The sequence below is a fragment of the Panthera pardus genome, unplaced genomic scaffold (assembly GCF_024362965.1).
Source record: "Panthera pardus isolate Hobbes unplaced genomic scaffold, ASM2436296v1 HiC_scaffold_22, whole genome shotgun sequence".
Taxonomy (NCBI): Eukaryota; Metazoa; Chordata; class Mammalia; order Carnivora; family Felidae; genus Panthera; species Panthera pardus.
The window spans coordinates 74,778,616-74,805,048 of NW_026526788.1; the positions used below are offsets into that span (position 1 = coordinate 74,778,616).

General features: G+C 46.3%; 1 protein-coding gene across 2 annotated transcripts in view; it reads left to right on the forward strand.

Moving 5' to 3' along the window:
- The first annotated feature begins 2,700 nt into the window (after positions 1 to 2,700).
- GRK5 (G protein-coupled receptor kinase 5) overlaps positions 2,701 to 26,433 on the forward strand; it is a 213,831-nt gene continuing 190,098 nt past the window's right edge. For both annotated transcript variants that reach the window (XM_019459594.2, XM_019459596.2), the window contains exon 1: positions 2,701 to 2,993. In XM_019459594.2, the coding sequence (XP_019315139.1) occupies positions 2,942 to 2,993 (52 nt within the window). In that variant the 5' untranslated portion in view covers positions 2,701 to 2,941. The remainder of the gene's footprint in view (positions 2,994 to 26,433) is intronic.

The window sequence follows — 26,433 nt, forward strand, 5'->3', positions numbered from 1 at the left end:
TTGGCAGCCAAATAGGTCAATTGCAGCCAAGTTTTGCTGGCTAGCCTGAGGTAGCCAGAAATTAAGTGCATAGACTCTGAGTCAGACTGCTAGGTTCAAATCCCACATCTTCTGCTTCTTAGTTGTGTGACCTTAGGCAATTTATAAAACTTCTCCTAACCTGGTGACTTTATAAAAGTGGGCTATGTTCTCTACCTCGTCCGGATGTTGTGTTCAATGCAATAATCCATGTAAAGCACTTAGCACAGGACCTGGCCCACAGTTGGATCCAGTAAATTTAGCCATTATCATTCCATTCTCCCTTTGGAATGTCCTAATTTCCTCACAGAGGCACAGATACTTGAAGTGTAACCATTTATTTATTTTGTAGGCAGGATGCCTTACCATGCAGCAGAGAGAGTAGCTAGGCTTTCACTTGCTGAATGACCATGCAGAACCCACTTATTCTCTCTGGGTCTGTTTCACATCTGTCAAATCAGTCGGGACAGGCAGGATTTTCCAGAGTTACAAACTCAAATGTCTACAAAGGCCAACTAGGTAAAATTAGGCAATCACTGGGGACCTGGGCTGGGTATAAGATAATAAGAGTGTTGGCTAACAACATAATATGATAACCATAGATAGGATAACCAGATAATATGGCTAACCATAAACCTTTGCTACTCAAAGTGTGGTCCACTGACCAGCAGGATTGACAGAAACTTGGTGTTTGTTAGAAATAGCAGAATCTCAGGACAGACCTAGTGAAACAGATCTGCATTTTAACAAGGTCCCTAGGTGATCTCTATGCACATAAAAGTTTGAGAAGGCTGCTTCGGAGCACAAACCATCTAAAGGCAATCAACTTTGCCTTAGTTTTATTTTGTTTTGCTTTAGTGTTCAGTCACACAAACTTTGGGTTCCAACAGGCCTCGGGCTGTAGTTGGTGAGCTCTAAGATGCGGCCAGTTCTAGGATTCTGAGAAATACCCTATCATTATAAATCACGGCTCTGGGCATGTGGATATATAGCCAAGACCAAGCCTGGCTGGGTTGCTTAGAACAGTAATTCCTGCAGTGGAAGATGCCTAAAAAGTCATCTGCTCAGCTCCCAGTCTTCTGACAGGCATACTGTTATTGCCCCCACTCTGCAGTCAAGATCAAGTGAGGCCCAGGGAGACCCCCAGACCCGAACCCAGACACCAGGAAGCGGTGGTGGTGGGTATATGGCATCAGGAACAAGACAATGCTGTGCTGTTAAAATCTGCGACCATTCCGGTTTCCAAGGCTTCGAAAGTCTATTAATTCCTGTACATTCTCCAATGTGTAGTAATTGTTCTCTGTTTCTCCCGGCACCTCCCTGCCACTTCCTGGCAGCCCTAGGGACAGAAGGTTTCCTCCTTTTTGGCAGAGAAGGCCCAGAGCCAGGTTTCTGAACGGATATCCGGCCCACAGGATGCAGAGGAGGCAAAGCCCTCATTGTTCCTTGGGGCCAGCCGCCCCTCCCCCAGCCCGGAGGACACTCGTCGCCGACCACGGGTGACTGAGGGCCCGTTTCCCAGGAGTGGGACGTTCAAAGGAAGCAAGGGAGAGAGGCTGAGAGTAGATCTGAAGGCTTGATGTTCTGAGCAGACAGCTGAAAGGCGCTCAGAGCCCCAAGATAAATACGCTCGGAGTCTGAAAACGTTATCTCCAACACAGGCTCCCCGCCGTTACTCGTTACTGCTGTCCACGGCCGACTCGGGCGATTCCGTGTGCGTTTTCATAAATCGGAATGTTTGACTGTAACGAGGGTCGTGGAATCGCGGGTCCCGCTTGCTGCAAGGCACTTTATTAGCAGAAAGGAGCCGCTTCCCACGCCCGGATCCCCCGAGTGCCCGCCAGCGCGCGGAAGCGGTGCCGAGCCCTGGGGGGGCGCGGTCCGCGTGGACCTGCCGCCGCGCCGCCACCCCGTGGCCACCAGGGGGCGCTCAGGCCGCACGGCTACCCACGCCGCCACCAGCGCCGGGTCGCCGCCGACTCGCAGACCCCTTCGCGCCCTCGGCGGAAACAAAGTACACCTTTGTCGGCGTCCCGGCTCGTGTGCGTGTGAGACCGCGCACACTGGCCGGCCGCAGCGTGCCGAGCCCGCCGGGCTGACCTTCCTCCCACCCGAGCACGCCCGGAGGGGCGGCCAGGACCCGCGCCGGCTCCTGCCGGAACGCGGCGCTACGCCCGCCGCCGCCGCCGCCGCCGCCGCCGCCGCCGCCGTGGCCCGTGGACTTCGCTTTCCCGGCTCTCGGCAAGGCGGGAAGCGGGCCAGAGGGAGCCCGGCCCCGGGACTGGGGGGGCTCCGACTCGGCCGAACCGCCTTCGATTCGCCCGCTGCCCCCTCGCCACCCCGCGCCCCTAGCCTCCCCGGGCCGCGCCCGCCTTGACTCTGGGTGAGAGTCCCGGGGCGGGTCTCGGACTCCGGCAGCCGCGCGCCAGTCTGGCCCCAGCGCCGCGGGTCCTGAGGACTCCAAGTCCCAGCAGGCCCGGCCCTGTGAGCGCCGAGACAGGAGGCGCGGCCCGCCTGGCGCCTGCGCAGTGCGGCCGCCCAAGCCTGCTAGTACCACACCCCCGGGAGGGACGGAGGGGAGGCAGAAGCATCCGAGGCATTAAAGCATCCGAGGGAGCCGGAGGGGTGGAGAATGGAGTGACAGAGAAACGCGGAGGGTGGGGGGTGGGGGGGAAAGTGTTGAGGGAGGGGGGAGGGGGGACACAGAGGGAGGAAGAAGCGGCGGCGGCAGCTCCTCTTCGCAGAGGGGGAAAACTCCGAGGGATAAGAGCAGGAATAATGCGGTAGGCAAGGCGGGCTGCTCGCTCCCGGCTCCCGGCTCCGGCAGCAGCAGCGGCAGCCCGAGCAGCGGCAGCAGCAGCGGCAGCACCCCCAGCAGCTGACAGCCCCGCCGGCAGGCTCCCTCGCTGACCGCCGACTGTCAATGGAGCTGGAAAACATCGTGGCCAACACGGTCTTGCTGAAAGCCAGGGAAGGTAAGAGGCAGGGCTGGTGCGTGCCTGGCGTATTCGCCACGGGCCAGGGTGCGGGTGTCGGGCAGCGAGTAGGCTGGGGTTGTGCGTGTGCAGGATGCCTGCAGTGAGTTGGTCGCGAGCAGGACACCTCGGAGAGCTGCTCTGCAGACGCTTCAGGGTTCCTGCCCTTGGGATCACAGAATCTGGACTTGAGTAGAGAACGAGAAACGTAGAGGTTGCAGGGATTAGGATGTTAAAATATCCCTTAGTTTCCGGCTCTAACCTTACAGACCGTGCCTTCTCGGCAGCTGTTGAAAGGTCAGTTGGAAAAGCATTCATTCAGGAAGAGATGGGCAAACATGCAAACAAAATAGCTTTTCCAGTCGGCCCGGGATGGTTCTGTGAGTGTGAATTGGTGTGTGTGTGAATTGGTGTGTGTGTGTTGGGCGGGGAGGGGGGGGGAGTGGAATTAGCAGAAGCCAAGTCTTTGCTTGCGCAGGCTGAGTTGATATAGGCTATTGCTGGAAACCATCCGCTGGGAATGTTTCTTAGGGAAATCCCGTCGTGTGGAAGGAAGCTTTTTAAAGGCAAAGTAAGATGTTAAGGAATTAGCCTGTTCATAGAATAACGGGAGAATGGCTGTACAAATCACCTAGAAAATAATTCGGTATTTCAGAGTTGGGTTTTTTCCCCTTTGGTGATGGGAGGGAGAGGTAACTGAACTGCCTGATCTGGGTTCAGTTAAAAAAAAAAAAAAAGAAAGAAAGGTAAGTGTGCTGGGTGCTTAGATGCATTTTGGGTGCAAATTATTAGATTTCCTGCATTTAGCTGGCAGGAAATATCGTCAAAACGAAGTGGGTAAAAGCCTCGGTCAAAGCTATAAACACACATTTGGCCTCTTCCTTCAGATGAAAAGAAAAGAGAAGAAAAGAAAAAGTGGCCCAGAAACTTAGATGCTTCCTAAAATGATTGCATGTAAACATACATATTTAGGAACACCTGGAATTTATGTAACATCTCTTTTGCCAAGATTTGAGGTCTGGCGTGCAGTCGTTTTACAAAAAGGGGAAGTGGTTTTTCTCTTTCATGGGAGGAGGCTTTATTTGACGCCCCAGGTAGAAGGGAGCCTAAGTAAGGTCTTGACTTCAGAAGGAGACTCAGGGGGCAGCGCACAAAAATGCCTTACCTACTTCATATTTTCATTCACCCACTTTGATGAATGAAGGAAGAATTTCTGGCTCGCAATAAAACGATTCATGTTTACCCAGCCAGTTCCATCACCTTGTGGCTCTGTACACGCTGTGCGGGTGGGTGATGCACAGCCCAGTAACTCAACCCAGGCTTCACGTCGTAATTTCGTCGTCACATGTGCTCTAAACCAGCCGCCTGGAAGGTTTGCTTTGAAAACCCCAGCAGAGTTTAAAATATGCACGTCCGTCCCCGCTCCATTGGTCAGCTTTGGTGAGAACAGATTTGTAGGCGAGGCTGTTACTTGGTGATTTCAGGTTGTAAGCCCTGAGCTTTTTTCTTTTTACCTAACCTGGCATTTTAGCGAACAGGATCGAGGTGGGATCTAGTGGGCTCTCCCCTGGACCGGGCTGTGCGTCCTGGAGGGAAAGAAGTGGCGAAAACAGCCCCCCTCTCGCTGCCTTTGCAACCGCCACCTAGTGGCGAGACGTGGTGGCATATCTTAGGGCTTGGGGGCTGGGAAAGTTTTCCACCCTCCCTCCATTCTGAAATTATTTCTTGGGAAATCACTGGATATGGTGGTGCTGGAGGCTTTGCAAATTTCACTGGTTTCTCCCCTAAGGAGAAATTCTGTTCTTTAGATTTGCCGCTCTACACATCCGTTTGCCTGGGGCATGCTGTTTTCTTCTTTCAGCATTTGGTGGCTTCTTTTAAAATGTTTTGCTTGGAGTTGGCAAAGTGTTATCAATTTTCTCTCCCAAACTGGTCTCTCTCGTTTTTTTTTTTTTTTTTTTTCCCACAGCCTGATATTTTTGTTTGGCAGGTTAACAAATTGGGTTTTTCAGAACAGTAGGGAAGAGAACTGAAGGCCGGAAGCCTATATGGAATGACCGAATTACAGTGATAAAAAGTGCTGGAGAATGTGCCTTTCACTTCCTTTGCATTTGGAAGTCTTTTCAATTTCTCGGGGAGTTTGGTAGTCATCTCACAGTGAGAAAATAGCTCTGGACGATGTCTTTGAAATGGAGAGGGCCTTGTCTATAAGGAAACAGAGAGACTGACACATGAATGAGAAAAATTAATCACTGACATGGAAGTTGCATTTTTTAATGTGTGTTTCTCTCTTTATTCCTTTCTTCCTTTCTTCCTTTCTTCCTTTCTTTCTTTCTTATGTTTAAAGAGAATCCACGATTTTAAGGGCTTCCACTTTCTTCTCACTGGATCTTTATTAAATATCTGAGCACATGGCTTCTAGTTAGTGTGGAAGGTTTTAGAAATAAAAGCAATTTTGGGGGAAAACTCCTTAGTTTGAAAGAGTGACTTCAAGTATATAACTGAGAAGAGAAAAATAAATTTTCTAAATATTCAGAAATGAAAATTTCAGTTTAATGAAACATCTAACGTAAAATTTCTAGTATCTTTAATAATCCAAGTTGTTTAGAATGTTCTAAAGCACTTCTTACTTGGAGATTCTTGTGAAAGGTTACAGATGAGAAATATAATGGGCGTATGTGAAATTTAATTTAGTTCACTTAACAAAATACATTGTAAACAATTTAAAATGTGGCTTTCAAGTAAAAGTCACATTTGTCCCAAACAATAGAGAAACAGGCCTTGAAGAAAGACAGACACACTTTGGAAATGTTATAAAGGAAATTGTAGTTGTCCATGTTGGTGGGTAATTTTGGGGCCTATCTTTTGTTATTATTATGCATTCTTAAAGGCAGATGGCTTCTTAATTCACTGTATATTCAAATTCTTACCATAATAAAATATGTATGAGGGGAAAACATGAATATAGCAATAAAATAGAAAATCTATAAGTGGATTAGAGTCAAATGATTCATTGTTTGTCATTACAAAACAAAGCAAACTCACGGCACCTTTGTGAAAATTGTTTTGGAATAAGAAAAGATAGATCTCGGAAGATCTAAGTTCAAAATTTTAAACCATCCAAATGTATGTTGTGGGCTGTTTATTTGTCCTGGTCTCATGAGAAAACATTGCCTTGATCACTCTTAGGAACTTCAGATTACTCTCCTAAAAAGTGGTTAAGGAAAAAGAGAAGTTGAGGCTGAATTCATGCCAGTTTATGGAAATGAGCTAAGTGATTAAGGATTTAATGAAAAGAGATCCAGACTAACTCTCTCTCTATCTATCTGTTTACATTTTAGAATCTCAGAAAATTGGCACGCAAGCTGGCGTTGAAATAATAGTGAGGAGTGTTTGCAGAATTCCTTTTGTGTGTTTCTTTTCGGTTTTATTGTTGCAGTAAAGGTTTTTATGTTTTTCTCATATTCTAGATCTCTTGCCTCACTCATTGAGTGAACAGTGATGAGAAGCCATTCTGCCAGGGCTCACCTTCCTTCACAGGGCCAGCAATGGCCATATCTGATTGATAAGGACGACAGAGAGAGTACTGATCATATTTTCCCGCTCATGATCTCAGCAGACACTGAGCACAGGAACCCAGAAGTCAGAAATGTGATGACTTTGCCATTGGTCACAATTGCCAAAAAGCAGAGTGCGTAGGAACTTTTCTCTCCGACAACTCTGTGACTTGTTGGCCTGGCTCTTCCTGATGAGATAGGGGCCTGGGGAAAAGGTGAAGCTGTGTGCTAGCAGAGGCTAGCAGAGGCTAGTAGGAGGAGGGAGGGAACCTGTGAGGGGCAGGCGCGAGGGGCAGGCTCTTCCCGCACAGCCTCAGCATTCCACAACAGGACCGAAAGTCCCTGTCTCGCCACCCCCCACCCCCGCTCCCCATCCTCTTTCCCTTGCACCCCTAGTTCATGATGATAAAACCGACATGTCCGTATATTTCGTTATTAGAACGCTGGAATGTCTCTGAAGCTTAAGCCTCCTTACTGCCATCGGCAGGCATACTGATTCCACCCCGCGGCCTCTCGCTTCGATCTTAACCGTACGGGAGAGCAAGAGGAACAGCGTTCACCCTGGCGAAAAGCTGCCTGGCCCATTAAGTACAATGCCGATAAATGAAACTGCCGTTGATTTTCTCTAAGTTTCTTTTCAGTACTGACAACTGTAAGGTACAGACACCAAAAGCGATGTTTTCAGAAGGCCTAGCTCTCTTACAGAAAGACTTCAAGCGACGGTTTTAATTAATCCAGCTGCCTGTTTTAAAAATCATCGGATAAATGCTCACAAGGCTCTTATCTTCCGGTAGCTTAGCTGCTTCTTGTCAGCTTCCAAACTCCAAAAAGCTTGATTCGTGCTGTAGCTCTTGCAGTGCCTTGCTAAATGATACACTTTGGGTCCGGGCTGAAGTCTTTAGTAATGTCCATGCAGATTCAGGAAATATGAATATATGGCCAATATCAATATATGGCCAAATCCACCTTTACCAAGGGCTATTCACCTCACACCTGGGAGCTCCCAGTGTTCTTGGGAAACCATCCAGGACTGCGGGCGATAGTTAAAGTTCAGATTTGTTGCCAATATATCTGTGGCTCAAGGTAAAGCATTATGATAGCTAGACATTTGTTTTGAAGTAAAAAAAAAAAAAGTCTCATGGTTACCAAAAGATATCACTGCGGTGGACCATGCAACCGAAAGGAAACTTGAGAACATGAGAGAAGGTGACTACAAACAGGTGACAGGTAGAGAAGGAATTTCAGGAATTTCTCCAGTCCTATTCCCTCCAGCCCCCACACCTCATATCAAAATAGAATAGTGAAGATAAAGGGTTTTAAGGTGTGATTTTAAATGATTAAAATGGCTCATGCGGGCTTAGATAATGGGAGTGATTTCTACTTTAAAACACTTTCTGTTCTATTTCAGGGAAGATTTTATTTTAAAATATCCTAAAGAAAAGATTTTAATCAATCAATCAAACATCTTAAACTTTATCTTTTTGGGGTAAAGACCATGTTGTTCCATTTACTACCATTCAAACACTGGAGGACACACACCATTTTGTATAAATCATGCTACCTTTTTTTTTTTTAAGTTTATTTATTTATTTTGAGAGAGATCGAGAGAGTGGGGCTCAGCACGCACACTGAAGCAGGGGAGGGACAGAAAGAGAGGGAGAGAGAGAGAATGCCAACGAGGCTCTGCACTGTCAGTGCAGAGCCCTACTTGGGGCTCAAACTCACGAACTTGTAAGATCATGATCTGAGCCTAAATCAAGAGTCAGATGCTTAACCGACTGAGGCACCCAGGCCCCCCCCCCCCCCCAAATCATGCTACCTTTAATTTTTAAATTATTTTTTAAATAAGAAGGTGCTATTTTATTATTTTTTATTTTTTAAATGTTTATTTTTGAGGAGGGGGGAGCGGCGGAGAGAGAAGGGGGAACAGAGAATCTAAAGCAGGCTCTGCACTGTCAGCAGAGAGCCTGATGCGGGGCTCCACCTCATGAACTGTGAGATCATGACCCGAGCCGAAGTTGGATGCTCAACCAACTGAACCACCCAGGCGCCCCAATCATGCTACCTTTTAAAAAGAAAGCAGTTGTTTCCTCACTAGACCATCACCCATGCCCCTCCAACCATTGGCTAACCAGAGGTTAAGAAAACCATTCTTAATTTGTCTTCGGAGATTCTTAAGAGTAGAATTACTCACTCATTCATTCATTTATTCATTCATTCAGCATCTGTTGTTGAAGGACCCTGTGGGAGGATATCAGCCTTATACACATGCTGCTAGAGGTCAGGGGCCTGTCATCGTTTTCATGTTAGACTTTTAAAAATTTTGTTTACTTATTTATTTCGAGAGTGAGAGAGAGAGAGACTGCACTAACAGGAGAGGGGCAGAGAGAGAGAGGGAGAGGGAATCCCAAGCAGGCCCCACGCTGTCAGCACAGAGCCTGATGCAGGGGCTCAAACTCACAAACTGTGAGATCATGAGCTGAGCAGAAATCAAAGAGCCCAACGCTCAACTAACTGAGCCACCCAGGTGTCCCAAGTCTTAGGCTTGTTTTTTAAGTTTATTTATTTATTTTGAGAAAGAGGGAGCATGCGTGAGTGGGGAAGGGGCAGAAAGAGAGGGGGAGAGAGAGAATCCCAAGCAGGCTTTGCACCGTCAGCACAGAGCCCAATGTGGGGCTTGAACTCATGAGCCATGAGATCATGACCTGAGCTGAAGTCGGATGCTCAACTGACTGAGCCACCCAGCCGCCCCTTGTCTTGGGCTTTTAAACTGGTAAATCAGATATGAGTAGAACTAGACTCCCTCCCCCCCCTCCCCGAAAGCTGAAGTTGATGGTGCTGTGACCTGCATAGCTAGGTTACTGTACTGCCTTCGGCGTTTCTAGAACTTGGAACTTGGTCCTCAGTAGCCTGAGGGACCAAAATATACTTTAAGGATAATTCAAAGGTCATACTTGAGGGACAGGCTGACGTGTGCAGGACAACTGCTAATTTTCCAAGACGTTGTGATTTCCTGAAGGTCAGTTCCTGCGTTCCTGCAAATGGAAAACACTCGAAGCAGTGGCAGGAGGACCATTTGGTTGAGACATGGCAAGATCCAAGAGGAAGAGTGGTGTGCTGGGGTGCCTTCCAGGTGGAACCTTGGAGCTAGGGCAGTGGCCTGGGTGGGGCTGATGGGCCGCCCTTCTGGAGTGACGACGGAGGAGGCCGCCTTCCTTTCTAGCTTTTTGTTGGGACTGGTTTGAGCACGTCCTCTGATGCAGCCTGTCACCTGGAATGACCTGGAAGGTTGACGGCATCTAGTTCTCTAGCTTGGTGTGCTGTCCAAACATGGCAGCTACTAGCTGCTTGTGCTATTTACATTTTAATGATTAAAATTAAAAATTCAGTTCCTTAAGAATGCTAACCACATTTCAAATGCAGTTACTGGGTTGGACTGTGCAGATATAGAACATTCCCAGCACTGCAAAAAGTGCATTTGGACATAGCGGCTCTAGGGTTCTGCATATTCAATTGAAGAGGGCAATAGCCCCCTAGCTTCTGACATGAAAACTGGGGGGAAGGTAAAGGAGCGAGAGTGAGGGAAATGGGAGGGTGTGGAGAAGAGAGAGGGAAAAAGGCAGAGGTAGGGAGGGCAGCTGGGGGATTAGGGATTAGGAATGAGTCACTTCGGAGAAAAATTTAGTTCAAGGACACTCATAGATATTAGTGGTGGTGATGAGCCAGTCATATTTTTATTTTTTCATATCTTGTTGAGAAATTTGCCTAGATTGAGCAACTATTTGACTTTCCTGATTCAAATTAAGTGCATATTATAGATGCAGACAGAGCCCTATGTTCCTTCTTGAAACTCCTGATGTGAGGATATTTTATTTTATTTTATTTTATTTTATTTTATTTTATTTTATTTTATTTTATTTTATTTTATTTTATTTTTTAAAGTTTTTTAAATTTACTTTGAGAGAGAAAGAGAGAGAGTAGGGGACATGCCCGTGTGTGAGTGCAGGAGGGGTAGAGAGAGGGAGAGAGAGAATCCCCAGTGGGCTCTTTGCTGTCATCAAGGACCCTGACACGGGACTTGATCTCACGAACCATGAGATCATGACCTGAGCCAAAACCAAGAGTTGGATGGTCAACTGACTGAGCCACCCAGGCGCCCTGAGGATATTTTAAAACAATCATTTTATTAAGAAAAGAAAATTATATATACAGTAAATCCACAGAAGGAAGGGGGAAAAAAACCCCAACAACCCAACTCTTTCTGTGGACTTCAAGACGGTGTTTTAAAATAAGGGTGAAAATAGGTAAAACAATTTTAAGGCTTTCCATTTCTTCTGAACAGGACGGATTGGAATAAGACGGTGGAGAAAGATGTCAAAAACACACCATCTTTGGATCTGCTTTCAAATGATTTCTTCTTAAAAACTGTTGCCTGTGAGATTTGAAAGATTTTAAAGATAACCCAGTTAGAGCAGGCTTAGAGCAGCATAAGCATTGGAAACAATAAAACAGTTAGTTGCTGTTCTTTGGTGTCTGAAGCAAGGAACTCTATTTGAAGTTGTGCCAGAGTCGACTGGTAACATCCTCCTGACAGAAGTCAGTAATAAATTAGGCTAATTTCCATAGGGCCTGCCTTGTCTCTAGGAATTTGCAATCTGTGGAGTATCAATCTTTCTTTAAAAGGCAACAATGAAATGAACCTGGAAGGACAACTTCCGGGCATATGGGGAAAGCCAAAGAAACTGAGATAAACAGATAAGATGATTGCCCTGTTGTGCAGTGGCAGAGGCTCACTGTGGCCAGTGCCTTGGCTGCCCCAAGCCTTCTCAGTTGGTCTATTAGTCTGTTCCCTACTTTCCAGACTAGAGATTACCCTGGTTTAATAGATGGGGAAACTGAGTTGAGAGAAAGGAACTCACTTGAACTGTGTGGACTTTCCTCAAGCCACCTTCCGCAGTCCTTTAATGTTCCAAAATAAATCTTTCCCCTCCATGTTATGTAAGCCAAAAAGCAAACTCATTTCTCAGGGCAGTATGGTTTCTAAATGTAAATGCCCGGGGCGCCTGGGTGGCTCAGTCGGTTAAACTTCCAACTTTGGCTCAGCTCATGATCTCATAGTTTGTGAGTTCAAGCCCTGCATCGGGCTCTGTGCTGACAGCTCGGAGCCTGGAGCCTGCTTCAGATTCTGTGTCTCCCTCTCTCTCTGCCCCTTCCCTGCTTGTACTCTCTCTCTCTCTCTCTCTCTCTCTCTCTCTCTCTCTTTCAAAAATAAACATTAAAAAAATAAATGCCCATGAGGTTGCAATTATGGAAGAGAAAGAGGGTCTCTGTCAGATTTCCTGACGAAGGCAAAATGGGAGTATAATTGTCCTCACACACCCTGATTTCAGGTCAATGCCAATTTGAGACATTGGATGAAGTAATTCCTACTAGGTTGTGAATGACTACTGATAGGTGAATCCTCACATTAGGTGTTTCCATTTTATTTATTTGTTTATTATTTATTTATTTATTCAGACAGAGAGAGTGAGCAAGCACGAGTGGGGGAGAGGGGCTGAGGGAGAGAGAGACACCCAGGTGCCCCATAAACAGTTTTACTCTAAAATGGAAACACCTAAACAGTTTTACTTTATTTTTATTTATTTTTAATTTTTTAAATATTTATTTATTTTTGAGAGAGAGAGAGAAACAGAGTGTGAGCAGGGGAGGGAGAGAGAGAGAAGGCACAGAATCCGAAGCAGGCTCCAGGCTCTGAGCTGTCAGCACAGAGCCCAACACGGGGCTCAAACTTATGAACCGTGAGATCATGACCTGAGCCAAAGTCGGATGTTTAACCGACTGAGCCACCCAGGTGCCACCAAACAGTTTTATTTTAAAATGGAAACACCTAGGGTGTCTGGGTGGCTCAGTTGGTTAAGCACCCAACTCTTGATTTCAGCTCAGGTCATGATCTCACAGTTGTGGGATCGAGCCCTGTGTCAGGCTCCATGCTGAGAGTGGAGCCTACTTCTCTCTGTCTCTCTGTCTAAATAAATAAATAAATAAATAAATAAATAAATAAATAAATAAGTAGGTAAGTAAGTAGAACTGTTTATCAACTCAAATGAATCCGTGACTGAGGAGGGGGCTATATGTGTGCACCCACGGCTCTGGTCCTTTCTGGAGCCTCATTACTGATATTCTCCTTCTACCTGCATCTTCCTCCCTCCCCCATCCCTCACACGTAGGGACACATCAAAAGAGCAAGGTCAGCCTCTTGGCCTGTCATCCTGGCAGAGCTTGGAGAGAATCTTGCCACAGAGGCCACAGAATTGCCCCTCAGGGACAGGGTGTTAAACCAGATGGGTGGTGGTGAGGGTATGTCATTGCCAGCGTGCTGCTCCCTTTCCTCGGCAGAGCTGACGCATGGCACTGGGCAGGCCCGTTCCTGCTGGCATTGGCTTACCCCTTGCCGGTCACGTCTGCCCCATGCCCCCCTTCCTGGGGTGCTTGCTACCCTTTGGGAGATCCCTGCCCTCAGGCACCTCTGCCTGATGGCACCTTAGGTGTGTGCTCGGGTCTCTGCAGTTTTCTTTACTTGATTAAAAAGTAGGGGGCTGGGGTGGGGGAGGTGGGGGGAGCCCGCCAGAGTGAGTCCTCTGCCAGATCTCAGGGCATCCCTGTCTCCGTCCCGGGGCGAGGCAGCCTTTTCCTCCAGAAAAGCTTTTCAGGGTTAACCTCTTTCCATTTTTCAGTGGTAAACTTTAAATGTTTGCATTTAGAAGACAGTAACGTGTGTGTGTGTGTGTGTGTGTGTGTGTGTGTGTTGCATTAATTTAGCAGCTTTCCTTTCCAAGGATCTTTGCAGCTGAGAGGGTCTCTTCCTAGGGGGTCCCCGTCAAACTTGAGATGCTGGAGAGGCAGCATGATGTCACTGCCTGCTAAGGAGGGGACAGGAAGTCAGGCCTTTGCTCTGCCCCTGCAAGGGAAGGTGAACCTTCTAGCTTAACCAGGTCAGGAAGGGAGGGAGGGGTGAAGGATAGAACTACTCAGCTGCAGGACAGAGGGAGCCCAGCCAATGTAATTGGTGGGCATAGCTGATAAAAGGTCTGGAGAAACGTCATTTGAAAACGGAGTTCTACCTTGGCAAGGGTTTTACACCACTTGTGAAATGAAAACAAGCTGGAGGGTCAGCAAATGGCCCAAGAAAAACAGCTTGGTAATGGCTGATGCAGAAATGTGTTCTGCTTCATCTCGATGTTGTCTGTTAGTGCACTCGGGAGGAGCTTGTTGGGATGTTCGGATAACATCTGTGAGGAGGAACTCCAAGCCCTAGGAAAAATAGGGGAGGGGTGGGGGACAAGGAATTGGGCCCCAAACTTGAATGGCAAACAATGTCTTAGGATCCAGCTTTTCTCAAGTCTAGTGCTGTTGTGGGTCCATGTGTCTAAGCCTACAGTCACTGATTAGGGAGGGTGTCTGCCAAATGAGCACGTGTCTGGTCTGTTCAAGAAACACTTGATGGATGCTCCAAGTTGCGTGGGGGAGAGCGGGAGAGCAGAGAAAGTAAGATCTTCAAGAAATGGCCTTGATGTCACAGTAGATGGTAAATTAGGAAACGATTCGACGTGGTTAAGAAAGATTAACGGAGGGTATAGGGCAAATTGGAAAATGTTTTCCAAATGTTTGTCTTAACTGTGAAAAATGTCTGGCAAACTCCCCCACCCCCACCCCCAATTTGGAAGGGGTTTGTTTTATTTGTTTTGGAAGAAATAAATATTTGCGTTAGATCAAAACATTTGGGGCAAACAGTTCTCCCCAGTTCTGAGGCTCTGTGTGGGTTGGAGGAGATGTTTCATGCTCGTGACGCTCATACCTTTTTTGGCTAAATCGAAGGCACCTTAGGACACAATCTTCACATGTTTTTCACATCACCACTTGAACGAGGCTGAGCAAATGGAAAGAAAATAGGAAGCCAATGATCCTTCCAGACCTAGGAAAGGCTGATGGCCTGCCCTGTGAAGGATGCAATCATTATAGAAACGTTGCCTTTCTGCTTATGGGCAAAGAGGCTGGATCCAATTAAGACTAGGAAAACGTATGTTAACTTGGAGAAAAAAATTTCTAAACAGGCAATTCTGTAATCCTCTCTGGAGAGGAAGAGGCCAGCATGGCGGGGCTTTATGGATGATGCCAAACCCTGTGATATAGAATAATTAGCAACCACTGGTTATTTTGCCACACACTCATTCTACAAACCACTAACCATTGCTTGGGATGGAACGCACCGAGCCTAGATATTTGCCCCAGATGTCTTCCCATCAGTACTATCCAATTAGAGGGATTTTGAAAATTAAAGCTTAATTCTCTATAACGTATAACAGAATATAAATTAAAGAAGGACAAACCTGATTTCCTCAGTGGTTCCGTGGGTTACCAAGGTGAAGGTTAGTTTCCGGGTACGCTTCAAGTACACTTCTCAGTTTACATTTTGGTAACTGTTGGGTGGCTGATGGTTTTATATCATGGTGCCTGGTATTCTCACCAGTCTTTCTGGCAGCTTAAACACATCTTAGGACTGAACGTGAGGGGGTCAAGGGTTTGAGAGGTCTGTTCAGAGTCAGCTTGTTCCTGGGCAAGTGCTTAGAAGTGAACCTATGTCTGCGTATCATTTCATTCACCCAGGGTGGGCCCTTGCACTCTGAATGTCTGCTTTAAATATGGGAGCTTGGGGGTTCCACGGAAGCAAACATCTGATGGGAATGGCCCTGGATCGGCTCCTGTGTCTTGCCCGGTGTCATAAATCCAGTATCTGGTGTCTGTTTCCTGTGTACTTGGCACCGTGGCAGGCTCCGGAAAGCGGACAGGGCGAACAATGGAGTCTCCCATCTTATGGAGTCTCCCATCTTTCTAGAAGAATCATTGAGAAATTATAAAGCCCTTTGTGTCCATTGTTTTTTATTTGATCTTTATAATCCTGTGAGTACGCTTTATTCTTCCCGATTCTTGTAGACGAAGAATTGGAGGCTCAGAGGGTTGAACGATTTAGCACAGAGTACTCTCCTAGCTCCAGAGTCTGGACACAACACCAGGCCCCGTCTCCACGCCTGACCCTCTTTCTGCTCTGTCACAGAATGTTTGAAGAACATTCAAACAGCAATGTGGAACATCAAGACGAAAGTAAAAATCTGTGTCTTCCCATGCGTCCCGGCTACGAGTTCCACCCCTCAGAGATAGTTACCGTCCGCATTCAGGTGGACATTTTTCCCGATCTCTGTGTCCACGCATACGTGAACATACACATACGTTGTACACAAATGACGCACTGTGCACACACCATTCTGCAGCTGTGTTCAGTCAGCAATATGTTGTAGAGCCTCTGCGTATCTGTGTTTATAGTTTCCCATGAAACGGAGGGGTGTTGGGAAAAATTGTGAAACGCTTTGGAAACCGAGTGTGAGTGTCATTTCAGTGAAATGCTGAGTGTTTTCTACCAAAGCCTGAGGGGTAATCCGGTTCTAAAGGGGTCTGTGTCTTTCATCGTCTTGGGCGAGTTTAATAGTGTATTGAACCAAGCACGTATCGTGGGCCATTTAGGTTTTATGATTTTTAAGAATATTATAAACAGCGTAGGAATATCCTATATGTTGTATAACATCTTGATACACTTATTTAAAGACTCTTAGTTCTAGGAGTCTCACCTTGAGAATCAAAAGCACAAATGAAAACAGTAGAATACAACAAAAACAAGTCACTGGCCCTCCCCTCTCTGTCTCCTTCCAAGAGAAGCTTGGCATGAGGGCAGAGTCTGAAGCCTAGGGTCTTCAATATTTATTTCAATATTTTCAATATTTCAATATTTATTTCAATATTATTTAATATTTCGGTTTTTAACTGTTGGAGGAGAGAGTGGCGTTTTCTTCCTGGAGGCATTTGTAGATGTGTTGGCTCATGTGTTGGCTCGTACTCCAGTGCTCGCTGCTGCCTGGAAGCAGCTGGGTGACCAAACTGAGAAGGGTTGCCCATTGACTGGATAATTAGTCTGTATGTGGCCGCGGGCTCTCGGTCATCTCTGAGCTCCTTTCTGCCTCAGGAGAGGGGTCTGAGGACCAGAGGAAGCCCACACAGAATGTGGTGCCAGAGCAGAAGCAGCCTCTAACGTAGGACTGGTCCCCAGGCCAGGATTGTCCTCTGAGGCCATTCAGCAGCTCTGGGCCTGAATCCCAGGCTGCCATTTGTTTCCCAGGGCTACACAGTACCACCACATGGGCAGCTTAGAGCCACAGAAACTCGCTGTCTCACTGTTCTAGAGGCCAGAACTCCCTCTGGAGGTGCTAGGGAAGGGTCTGTTCCAGGCCTCTCTCCTTGCTTCCGGTGGCTTCAGGCATTCCTTGACTTGTAGATGTCCATTTTCTTAGCTGTCTTCACACGGTCTTCCTTTCGTGTCCGGAGTTTCCCTTTTTATAAGGACATCCAACTGGATTAGGGCCCAGCCTAATGACCTCATTTTAACTTAATCACCTCTGTAAAGACCCTGTTTCCAAATAAGGTCACATTCCGAGGTTAGGGTTTCAACATATCTTTTTTTTTTTTTTCTTTTTGTGGGGTGGGGGAGACACAATTCAACCCATAACAAAAAGCCCTACCCATGATCTGAGTCAGAAGCTCCTGGGTAGTACCTAGGAATTTGTATTTTAAAAACTCTCCAGGATCAACCAGGCATGGAAACCACTGCTCTAAAGATTTTCTGACTTTCTCCTGAGATGATGTTGAGCCTCTGCTCCAACCCAGCTCTCCAAATAGGGCTCCCTGCAGCTTCCCTGGCAGTGGGTATCTGTCCTCTGCTCAAATCTTTCTAGTGTTGGGGAACTCAACTCCCTCCCTCAAGCAGCCCATCCTATTTCGAACTGTTGAAGTAAAGAAGAATATTTATTAGATAGGCTTCTTGCTTTACCCATTAAATTGCAAACTCCCTGAGGGCTGGGACCAGGGTCTTTTTCTTTCCTAGTATCTCCCGGGCCTCACCAAATGCTACTGGTAAACCAAAGTCTGCAGTCAAGCCCAGGTATGCCTGGTACATTAAGTCCTCGTTCCGCTCTTTGGAGGCATCCAGAAGAAATGCACCACCCTCTGCTGAGAGGGGCCCTTCTAATATTAGAAGATAACTGCGCTCCCTACTGTAAAATTGAAACCAGAACTTCCCGCCTCTAGGTTCCCAGGTCGGTGCTTTCCTTGCACATCACATTCAAGTAACAGACACATTCAGCCGAGGATCAGACTCTGTTAGCGGATGGGGGATATTGTGTTGCTAACATCTGGCAGAGCTCAAGGACACAGCCATTTAATAACTTCCCAGAGGTGGGGTCAAGACACCCACTTTCTTTCTTTTCAAGGTAATATTGGTATTTTCTGTTGCTGTTAAGTGTCCTAAGCGAAGATGTTTCGATTCCCGAAAGGTCTATTGAGCCTCTCGCGAAAAGGTTGAAGGGGAAGGCAGAGGTGCCATCGACATGCTGTGTGGGCTTTGGCACATCACTTGACCTCCCTGAGCTGTATAAATGTACACTTTGCCCGTGTGGTTTCCAGAGTTCTATTTACCCTTCAGATCTGAGAATTTGCTGGGTGTATTTTCCACTGATAGTAATTCAACTGCAGGTACTTCACAATAAGATTCAAGGTTTATTTGAAGAGCAGCCAGAACACGTTAAAATGGAAATTACTCCAAGGAAAGAATTAGTGCTGGGAAGGGTTACATTGTAATAGAAACAAACAGGAAAAAAACCCCACCGCTGCTAATTTAACTGATGCCTGCAATCTAAGAAAGGCAAATGCATGATTCTAGTGCATTTTCTTTAGTGGATTATAGAAAGGAAAATTAAATCAAAGTCAAAAATAAACATTTTGATTGCTCTTCACTGTATTATCTTAATAAACAGTCTTCCTGGAAAGTTTAAAAATACAGAGTGTTCTGTCTGGCCAAAGAAAACAATAAGTAAATATTGTTGAGAAAATGCGAGAATTTTCCATCTAGACATGAGTGATGGCAACGTGGTCATGTAGACCTGGAGATATCCTACAAGGAGTTCGAGGTTGATAAGCATTGCCTGCTTTTCAAGGCTTGTGGTTGGGGACCTGTTGTCACCCACGGGGTTCGAATGGGAATGGGCACCACCAAGCGTTCTCATAGGCTCCTGGCAACTCCTGACCCACTTGTGCATTCGCCTGCAACGTTTGGTCTAGGCATCTGCCTTATCTTGACTGGCCACACAGATTTCACAGTCTAGGGGGATACTGACAGGATTGGGGGTTCTCTTTTGCTTCAGTTTTCTGTGGCTGTAGGTGGCAAAAGGTGGGTTGGCAATTTGGTAAATTGTCTGAGGTCACAGAGCTAGTAACTTAGCCCCTCAGTATCTTTCTCATCACGTAGGAATAATGCCCTCATGATTATAGAGACCACGTGCCAAATAGAAATAAGAGAGAAGGTCCAGATACAGATCCAAGTGTCGCTAAAACTTGGTATATAATAATGGAAGCATTTCAAATAAAAGGGGAAAGAATGGTTTACTCAGGAAACGGTGTTGAGATAATTGGCTCATGAATCACTGGGAAAGACATAACATTGGGTTCCTACCTTACGCTAACTAAACAAATTATAGATGGATTGAAGATTTAGATTTGTAAAGAATGAAACTATAAGCAGTCTAGAGGAAAGTGTGGGTGAATATTTCTTACAGTTCTGAGGCACAATCATAAGAAAAAAGGCTGGCATAGTTGACAAGGCAAAAAACAAAACAAAACAAAACAAACCTCTGACAAAAGAGGTCATAACACAAGTTGAAAGTTGAGTGACAAACTGGGAACATAGCCTTAACATATGAGATACTTTCAGAGAAATCAGAAAGAGGAAGTGCCCAGTAGAGAAATGACCACATAAAATGAAGAGGTATTTCACAAAAGAAAGAACATGTAGGAAAGAAGCTATATTAATTGTATAGGAGTCTTGGATGCAAGTGACAACAATCCAGTTTGAGCTAGTATAGGCAAGTGGGAACTCTTCTGGCGGGAAGTTGGGGTATCTTGTATGTCAAGGAAGGGTGGGAAGTACAGGGACCCAAACGGCCTCAGAACCCCTGTGACCTGGAACTTGAACACTACTAGTGCTCTCCGTCTCACTCATCTGCTTCTCGATCTACCAGCCTCCTATTTTCCTCACCACTTTCTCCATATGTTGGGAAACATGTTTCACATCTTATAACTTCCACCAGTAGAGAGAGACTGGTGTTTTCCTCCCTGATCCTGATTTGAAAAACTAAGGAATGACTCTGATTGGCCTGTCTTGTGTTGGCTGAGCACTCTGGAACAATTAATGTAGATTGCAGGCATTAATTCTTGGAATCTTAGGTTAAAGCCCATAGGGGTGAAATTGTAGGAACAGGGTGGCTCTAGTTACAGCTAGAGAGGATGGGGGTATTAAGTGGGGAGGTGGTTTCTAGGGGGAGAAGAAAGGGTGTTGGTCAGACAAGCACTACATAGGGATTCGCTACACCTGAAAATATGCTCCACTCACCAGTAAACAGAATCTCGTGTATATGCAGAATTTTAGAATGGCAAAAATGTAACATGTTGATAAGGAAGTGTGGGTAGATGGTTTTTTTTTTCCAAACACTGCACTCCCTTTGCTGATATGAGTGCAAATTGGTGTCTTTCTCAAGGAGTCTGATAATATATACATCAAAAGACTTAAAATTATGTAACCTTTGACCTTGAAATTCCAATTCTAGGATTTTATCTTAAGAAGAAAACTGTGTACAAGGATATACAGAGGGTTATAAATGGTAGAGAGTATTTATAACAGAAATTGGAAACAATTTCAGTGACCATTGGTAGGGATTAATAAAATGGATTTTGGAATGTTCAAATAACAGACTCATATGTAGCAATTAAGAATTATGGGGATCTGGGGCACCTGGGTGGCTCAGTTGGTTAAGCGTCCAACTCTTGATTTTGGTCATGATCTCACAGTTTGTGAGATCAAGCCCCGCATCAGGCTCTGCACTGGCAGTGTAGAGCCTGCTTGGGATTCTCTCTCTGCCCCTCCACTGCTCACACACACGCGTGCACACACTCTCTCAAAATAAGTAAATAAACTTAAAAAAAAAAAGTATTATGGTGATCTATTCTTATTGATGTGGAGAAATGATCATGACCTAGGGGAGATTAGGAGAACCTAGATTTTGTATAGTGAGCGTACAATATATTTATAATTGGAAAAACAAGATATTTTCATTTGGAGAAGGGAGGATGGCAATTAGTGCCTTGTAAATGTAAGTCTGCTTGGTGGGATCATAAAGAAATAAAACACTTTTAAAAACAATGCACGTTAGGCCCTCCAGATCTCACCAAAGGTTTTCCTCTTTAGCATTTCATCATGGGAAGTCATAAGATTACTCTAGCCATCTTGCTTAAATGAGCCTTGACATTTCTCCTGGACCCATTTGTTTACTGACTGGCTTGACTGAACCTGTGTAATAAATGCCTTAGTGCATCTGGCACATTTTTTTTTTTTTTTTTTTTTTTTGACTCGGCTAAAATGGTGAATTTGCTTTCAAGGATGAATTTGATTTTTGGGAAAAGCCTATGTTCCTTTATTGTCAGGTTTGGTGCATAAAGAAGGTAGCCCCCCTGGGTAACAGTTTTGGAGGTGGGGAGACTGGGGCAAGAAGGAAGAATGGGAACCTTCCTAGTGCCCTGGCCAGCGTTGTGGTTTATCGAAACCCCCTAGGGCATTCGCTTTGTCAGGTTGGATTTTTCTGGTTGCACAGGCACGGTATGTTTGCTTTAATGGTAACCACTGTCATTTGCTTATTTTCTCCTCATGTACTAGTTTGTGGGAGGTGAGCATTTTGATTCTTATGTGACAGGCTGGGCAGTTGGTGAAGAGAGAGACACCGTGACTGTCAGGAGTCCTGTAACCAGGGATGTGCCCAGTTGGTACTGGATTTCTGTCACCCCTATCTGGTGAACTAGTGACTAATAAGCAGGAATACTTTGGGATGCACATAGTCGGAGTTAATTTCACTAATGCGATTCAGGCACCTCCTGGATGTATAACACTAGTGGAGATCTTCAAGAATGCAAAGATGAAAGAGACTGCCCCTCCCTTTCCAGAAGTTCTGATCTCCTTGGGGAGGACAGGTGCATGGCCAACTACATTACAAGGTGGAATCTAAGTACAAAGACGGTCATGATGGGGGGGGGGGGAGATTCGTAAAAGCATCACAGAGAGACTGCATTTGGGTCGCGCCATGAAGTCTCGCGGCTGATTGTGTGGAGCTGCCATTAAAGGGCCCCTCTTGGGTGCCAGGTCTGTGAAAGGGACTTTGTAGAGACCGATTTTGCATTACAATCTGATAAGTTAGGTATCACTGTCGTTTGCACATGACAAACCCACAGAGCGTAAAATACTTGTCCAAGGTCAAAGGGCAGGTAAATGTTAGAGCCTGGATCTGACTGACCCTTAAGCCAGTGCTGTGGGAATCCTACTGCATGAGGTTACCGTGTGGGGTATGGTGGAGACAGGCTCCTGGCAGTGGGGACGGCAGAGCCAAATGGTGGTGATGGGGGAATAGCCTGAAGTAGTCGTTCACCTGAAGCATGACGAAGTTGTAGGGGGGCACAGAACAGGAAGGCTGGACCATCATATGGGGAGGTCTCTGAGTGCCAGGGTGAGAAGTTGGAGTTAAGTTTTTAGGCAAAACAGAGCCACTGAGAGTTTTTGAGCAGAGGAGGCTAATACTGGCCGAGCTGGAAGGCAGTGAATCTGGCAGCAGAGGCTGTGAGGACAGACGGGCAGTAGTTCTGAGAAGCATGTGGTCCTGCGAAAAAGAGGTGTGGGGTGGGTGGGAGCAGCTTTGGGGAGGCTGATTCTACAGAACTTGGGACATGAAGATGTGTGGAAGGACAAGACTATTAAGTTTGAACCCAGGTGACCCTGCAGGGCAGCCGGGAGATACTGCGGGCTCTGGGGAAAGATACAGGCGTGGCCTGGGCCTCACTGAGTGGAGGGATGGCCAGCTCGGAGCCTTGGAGGTCCTCAGGAGGTGAAGGCAAGGCAGCAGCTTTGAAGAACTTGGGAGCAGATGGCATTGTTGTTTTTCCCTGCCCGGCACCAGCTCTTTCTTTTTCTAACAGCACTTCCCTTTTGCTTTGGGACACCACCCCTCCTCTATAGTCAGTCCTCAAGGTTAGGTGGGGGTGACTTCTCATTGGCTTGGCCAATCAGAGCCCCTCTGTCTTTGACCCTCTCCCTCCCTCTGCGGATTTAGGGATGAGGATGTGATTCACAGTCTGAAAAGTGCTGCTCTTCTGCTTCTGGGGTTGCCAAGCTGATGGAAGTGAAGCCTGGAGCTGCTGGTGGCCGTTGCCTGAGAATAAAGACAGTATGAATGAGAGAGAGAGAGAGAGAGAGAGAGAGAGAGAGAGAGAGAGAGAGAGAGATTCCTCAACACGTTATCTGATGTTTGGTCTCTAGCTGTCTCAGGAGCGAGATGTACTAACCTGGGCTTCCTGTGTGGGCAAACCAATAATTTGATGCTTACCAGTTAAGGGGTCCTGGCTCACTCAGGGTCAGAAGCCATGTCTTTAGGGGATACCTGCCTTAAACGGCCCAAGAAGGCAGGCCTGGAGGGGTGGGACGTGAATCAAGAGAATGTGCCCTGAGTCAAGGAAGGCTGGAGAGCATTTATCCCAGGCTTCGCCTGAGCATAGGGGCAGGTGCATTTGATGTTTGCCACAGACAGTACAATCCGCAGCCTGGTTGCCCTTGTGGGACTCTAGTTGTAGAAAAAAAAAAATCAGGAAACAAGTGAACAAACATGCTGGTCACCATGGAAATGTAAACTCAAGGTATTAGGAACAATAGCCGTGTGTGGAGTCCGGAAGTGGAGGCAGACACTGGTTTCATCCCAGATCTGTTTCCTTGTGGGAGCCTGGACATATCTATAAACTCATTATATGGACAGCTTCCCCCAGAGAGGGTAACACCTCTTGTAAGCCTTGGTTTCATCGTCATTAAAACAGCTATAAACTTTACATGGTGCTTATGCAAACCAGGGCTCTCCTCCCAACTGCTTTCTGATACTAGTTTTATCCCCAGTTCACAGACGAGAAAAATGGAGAGAGTTTCCTTAACTTGCCCAAAGCCACAGATATTAATGAAAAAGGTGAGATTTGCACCCAGGCCTCAGTCTGTGCCCTTTCAACAGCCATGTTACTACCTCACATTGGTGTTAAAAAATTTTAGTCAGAGGGGGGCGCCTGGGTGGCTCAGCGGGTTAAGCGTCCGACTTCAGCTCAGGTCATGATCTCACAGTTTGTGAGTTCGAGCTCCTCATCGGGCTCTGTGCTGACAGCTCGGAGCCTGGAGCCTGCTTCAGATTCTCTGTCGCCTTCTATCTCTGCCCCTCCCCCACTTGTGCTCTGTCTCTCTCTGTCTCAAAAAAATAAATAGATGTAAATTTAAAAAATTAAAAAAAATTTTAGTAATAGTAGCTAATACTTTTGCTAAATAATACATAGCATTTGTCTTATTTTCCTGAGTCCTTACCACAAACCAATGAAGCAGGCACAACTGGCTAATCCCACTTTATAATGAGAAAGGGAGGCACAGAGGATTTAAGAATCCTGCCCAACTTCCACAGCCAGTAGGAGGCAGAAATATATTTTGAGGTTATTTTTTTCAGATGGAGTTGAGATGCTGATGTCCCTTATTCTGGAAGCCCAGGATGGGTGTTAACTCTAATTTCTAAATCTGGCTCTCATCAGTTGTGATGTTCTTCATGTGTAGGTTTATGTTAAAGAAACAAATCAGGGGAGCGCACAGAGAATAACAGTAGCTTGATCTGCCTATGAGCATGGGAAAACCCTATCCCGGAATTCACTGACATATAAGTAATTGGACAGCGTTAAAGCAGGGGAAAAAGCTTCGAAAACGAAATCATACCTTTCAAGTCTATGCAGATCAGTTCCTTGGTGAAGGAGAAACCAAATGTACTACTGTTCGTGGGCTGGCTGGACGTGTTACCACTGCTGTGGAGTGGGAGTGTATGACAATTTTGTCTTCCATTGAAAGCCCATTATAAGACATACTCGGGCCGCTTCAACTCCCCCAAACTCGTGAATTGGTTCAATAACAAAAAAGCATGAATCATTTTAATATGAAGATGCAAGAACATCTGCCTGAGTAATTTCTGATGCTTTTTCTTTCTTTTTGAACATGTGTTATATTTGGGATTTATTGTTGGAAATAACAGTGGATTTGGGGACTGGTAGCCTATAAGCTTTGTGAGGACAGGGCCTGTCTCATTATTTTTTGCTCTTTGCCATATGTCTGTATACAGTAGGTCTCAATGAATACTTAAAAAAAATTTTTTTTAATGATTAATTACTTTTGAGAGAGAGAGAAAGAGAGAGAAGAGAGAAATAGCATGAGCTGGAAAGGAGCAGAGAGAGAGGGAGGGAGACACAGAATCCGAAGCAGGCTCCAGGCTCCGAGCTGTCAGCGCAGATCCCGATGCGGGGCACAAACCCACGAACTGCGAGATCATGACTGAGCTGAAGTGACATTCAACCGACTGAGCCACCCAGGTGCCCCTCAAAGAATACTTTTTGAATGAAGGATGAATTTAGGGACACCTGGCCAAGTCCAGGCCCCCTCCAGGAGGTTCCTTAGACTGGCAGATGGCCAAGAGCTAATAGAGGCTTATGGTAAAGTTCCAGTTGGTTTGGGGCCCCAAGGTGGGGCTCGGGACAACTAGTCGAAGTGGCCCAGTTTGGGAGCCCAAGAGCCACTTTCCTCCTCGGGCTCAGCCCCAGTCTCAGTCAGCTCTCGCCATCCTGCCAGAAAGGGTGAAAGTCCCTCTCCGTCAGCACAGGAGGGGATAAAGCCGGGGGAAAGCCGAGGCAAAAGACTCCAGAGGCCTCCAGGCCTGGCTTGGAGCAGACCTGAGCCTCAGCCAGATAGGGGCTCTGGGTCTGGCTATTCCCAGAGATGTGGGGTTGGGCATTGTGGTGACCTGCCCCGGAGACCCTGTTTCTACCCTCTGGGACCTCCAGGTCACCTCCAGCCTCAGCCCTGGGGAGCTGCCTTCATTAAGAGCTAACTGTGTTACACATGTTACATGTGTGCCATGTGCTGTGCTGGGCACTGGCCTCATTCTTACCGCTTTTCCTGTCGGTTTGCCAAAATACATTGTTTTTCTAGAATAGCACTTGTATTTCACTTTCCCTTTCTGTTACAAAACGTGTTACTATCTCCACGCACAGTCCGCAGCTTAGAACGCTTTATCTCCTCGTACTTACTGAGGTCCTATTGGGATTGTGCTGTCATTGTCCCATTTCACAGAGGGGAAGATTGAGGCCTCAAGAGGATAAGTAATTTGCCCGGCATCATGTGTCTTCTGAGTTGCTTAAACCAAGCAAGGGAATACGACACTTAAACCTGCTTTTCTTCTCTGCTGGGGCAGGGGCCTGTTCCCCGGCTTTGTGTTCGGGAAGGAAGGTACAGGTGTTTGTTTTATAGAGTTATTTATGCAAGTTACTGGTTTTTGCTCAATCACAGGGGCTGGTGAACTGGTTTAGAGCTTTAGGCTCAGTGTTCCGTGTGTATTTTTATTGAGAATAGGCCACCGCCCATCATATCTCTGCTAGATCTGTTTCAGCAAAGCTGGCTGTAAAGTGTATTTCTGTAAAGTGAGCTCATGTAAAGTGAATTACAGTAAAGTGAATCCTATTTCCTGATTGGTTTCCTTCCTAAAAAATAAGATCACTCCCAGAAAGTGTCCCAGGAGGAGTGGGGGTCTGGGATCCATCCGCCTTTGGCCACATGTCTGTCCTCATGCCTGCTC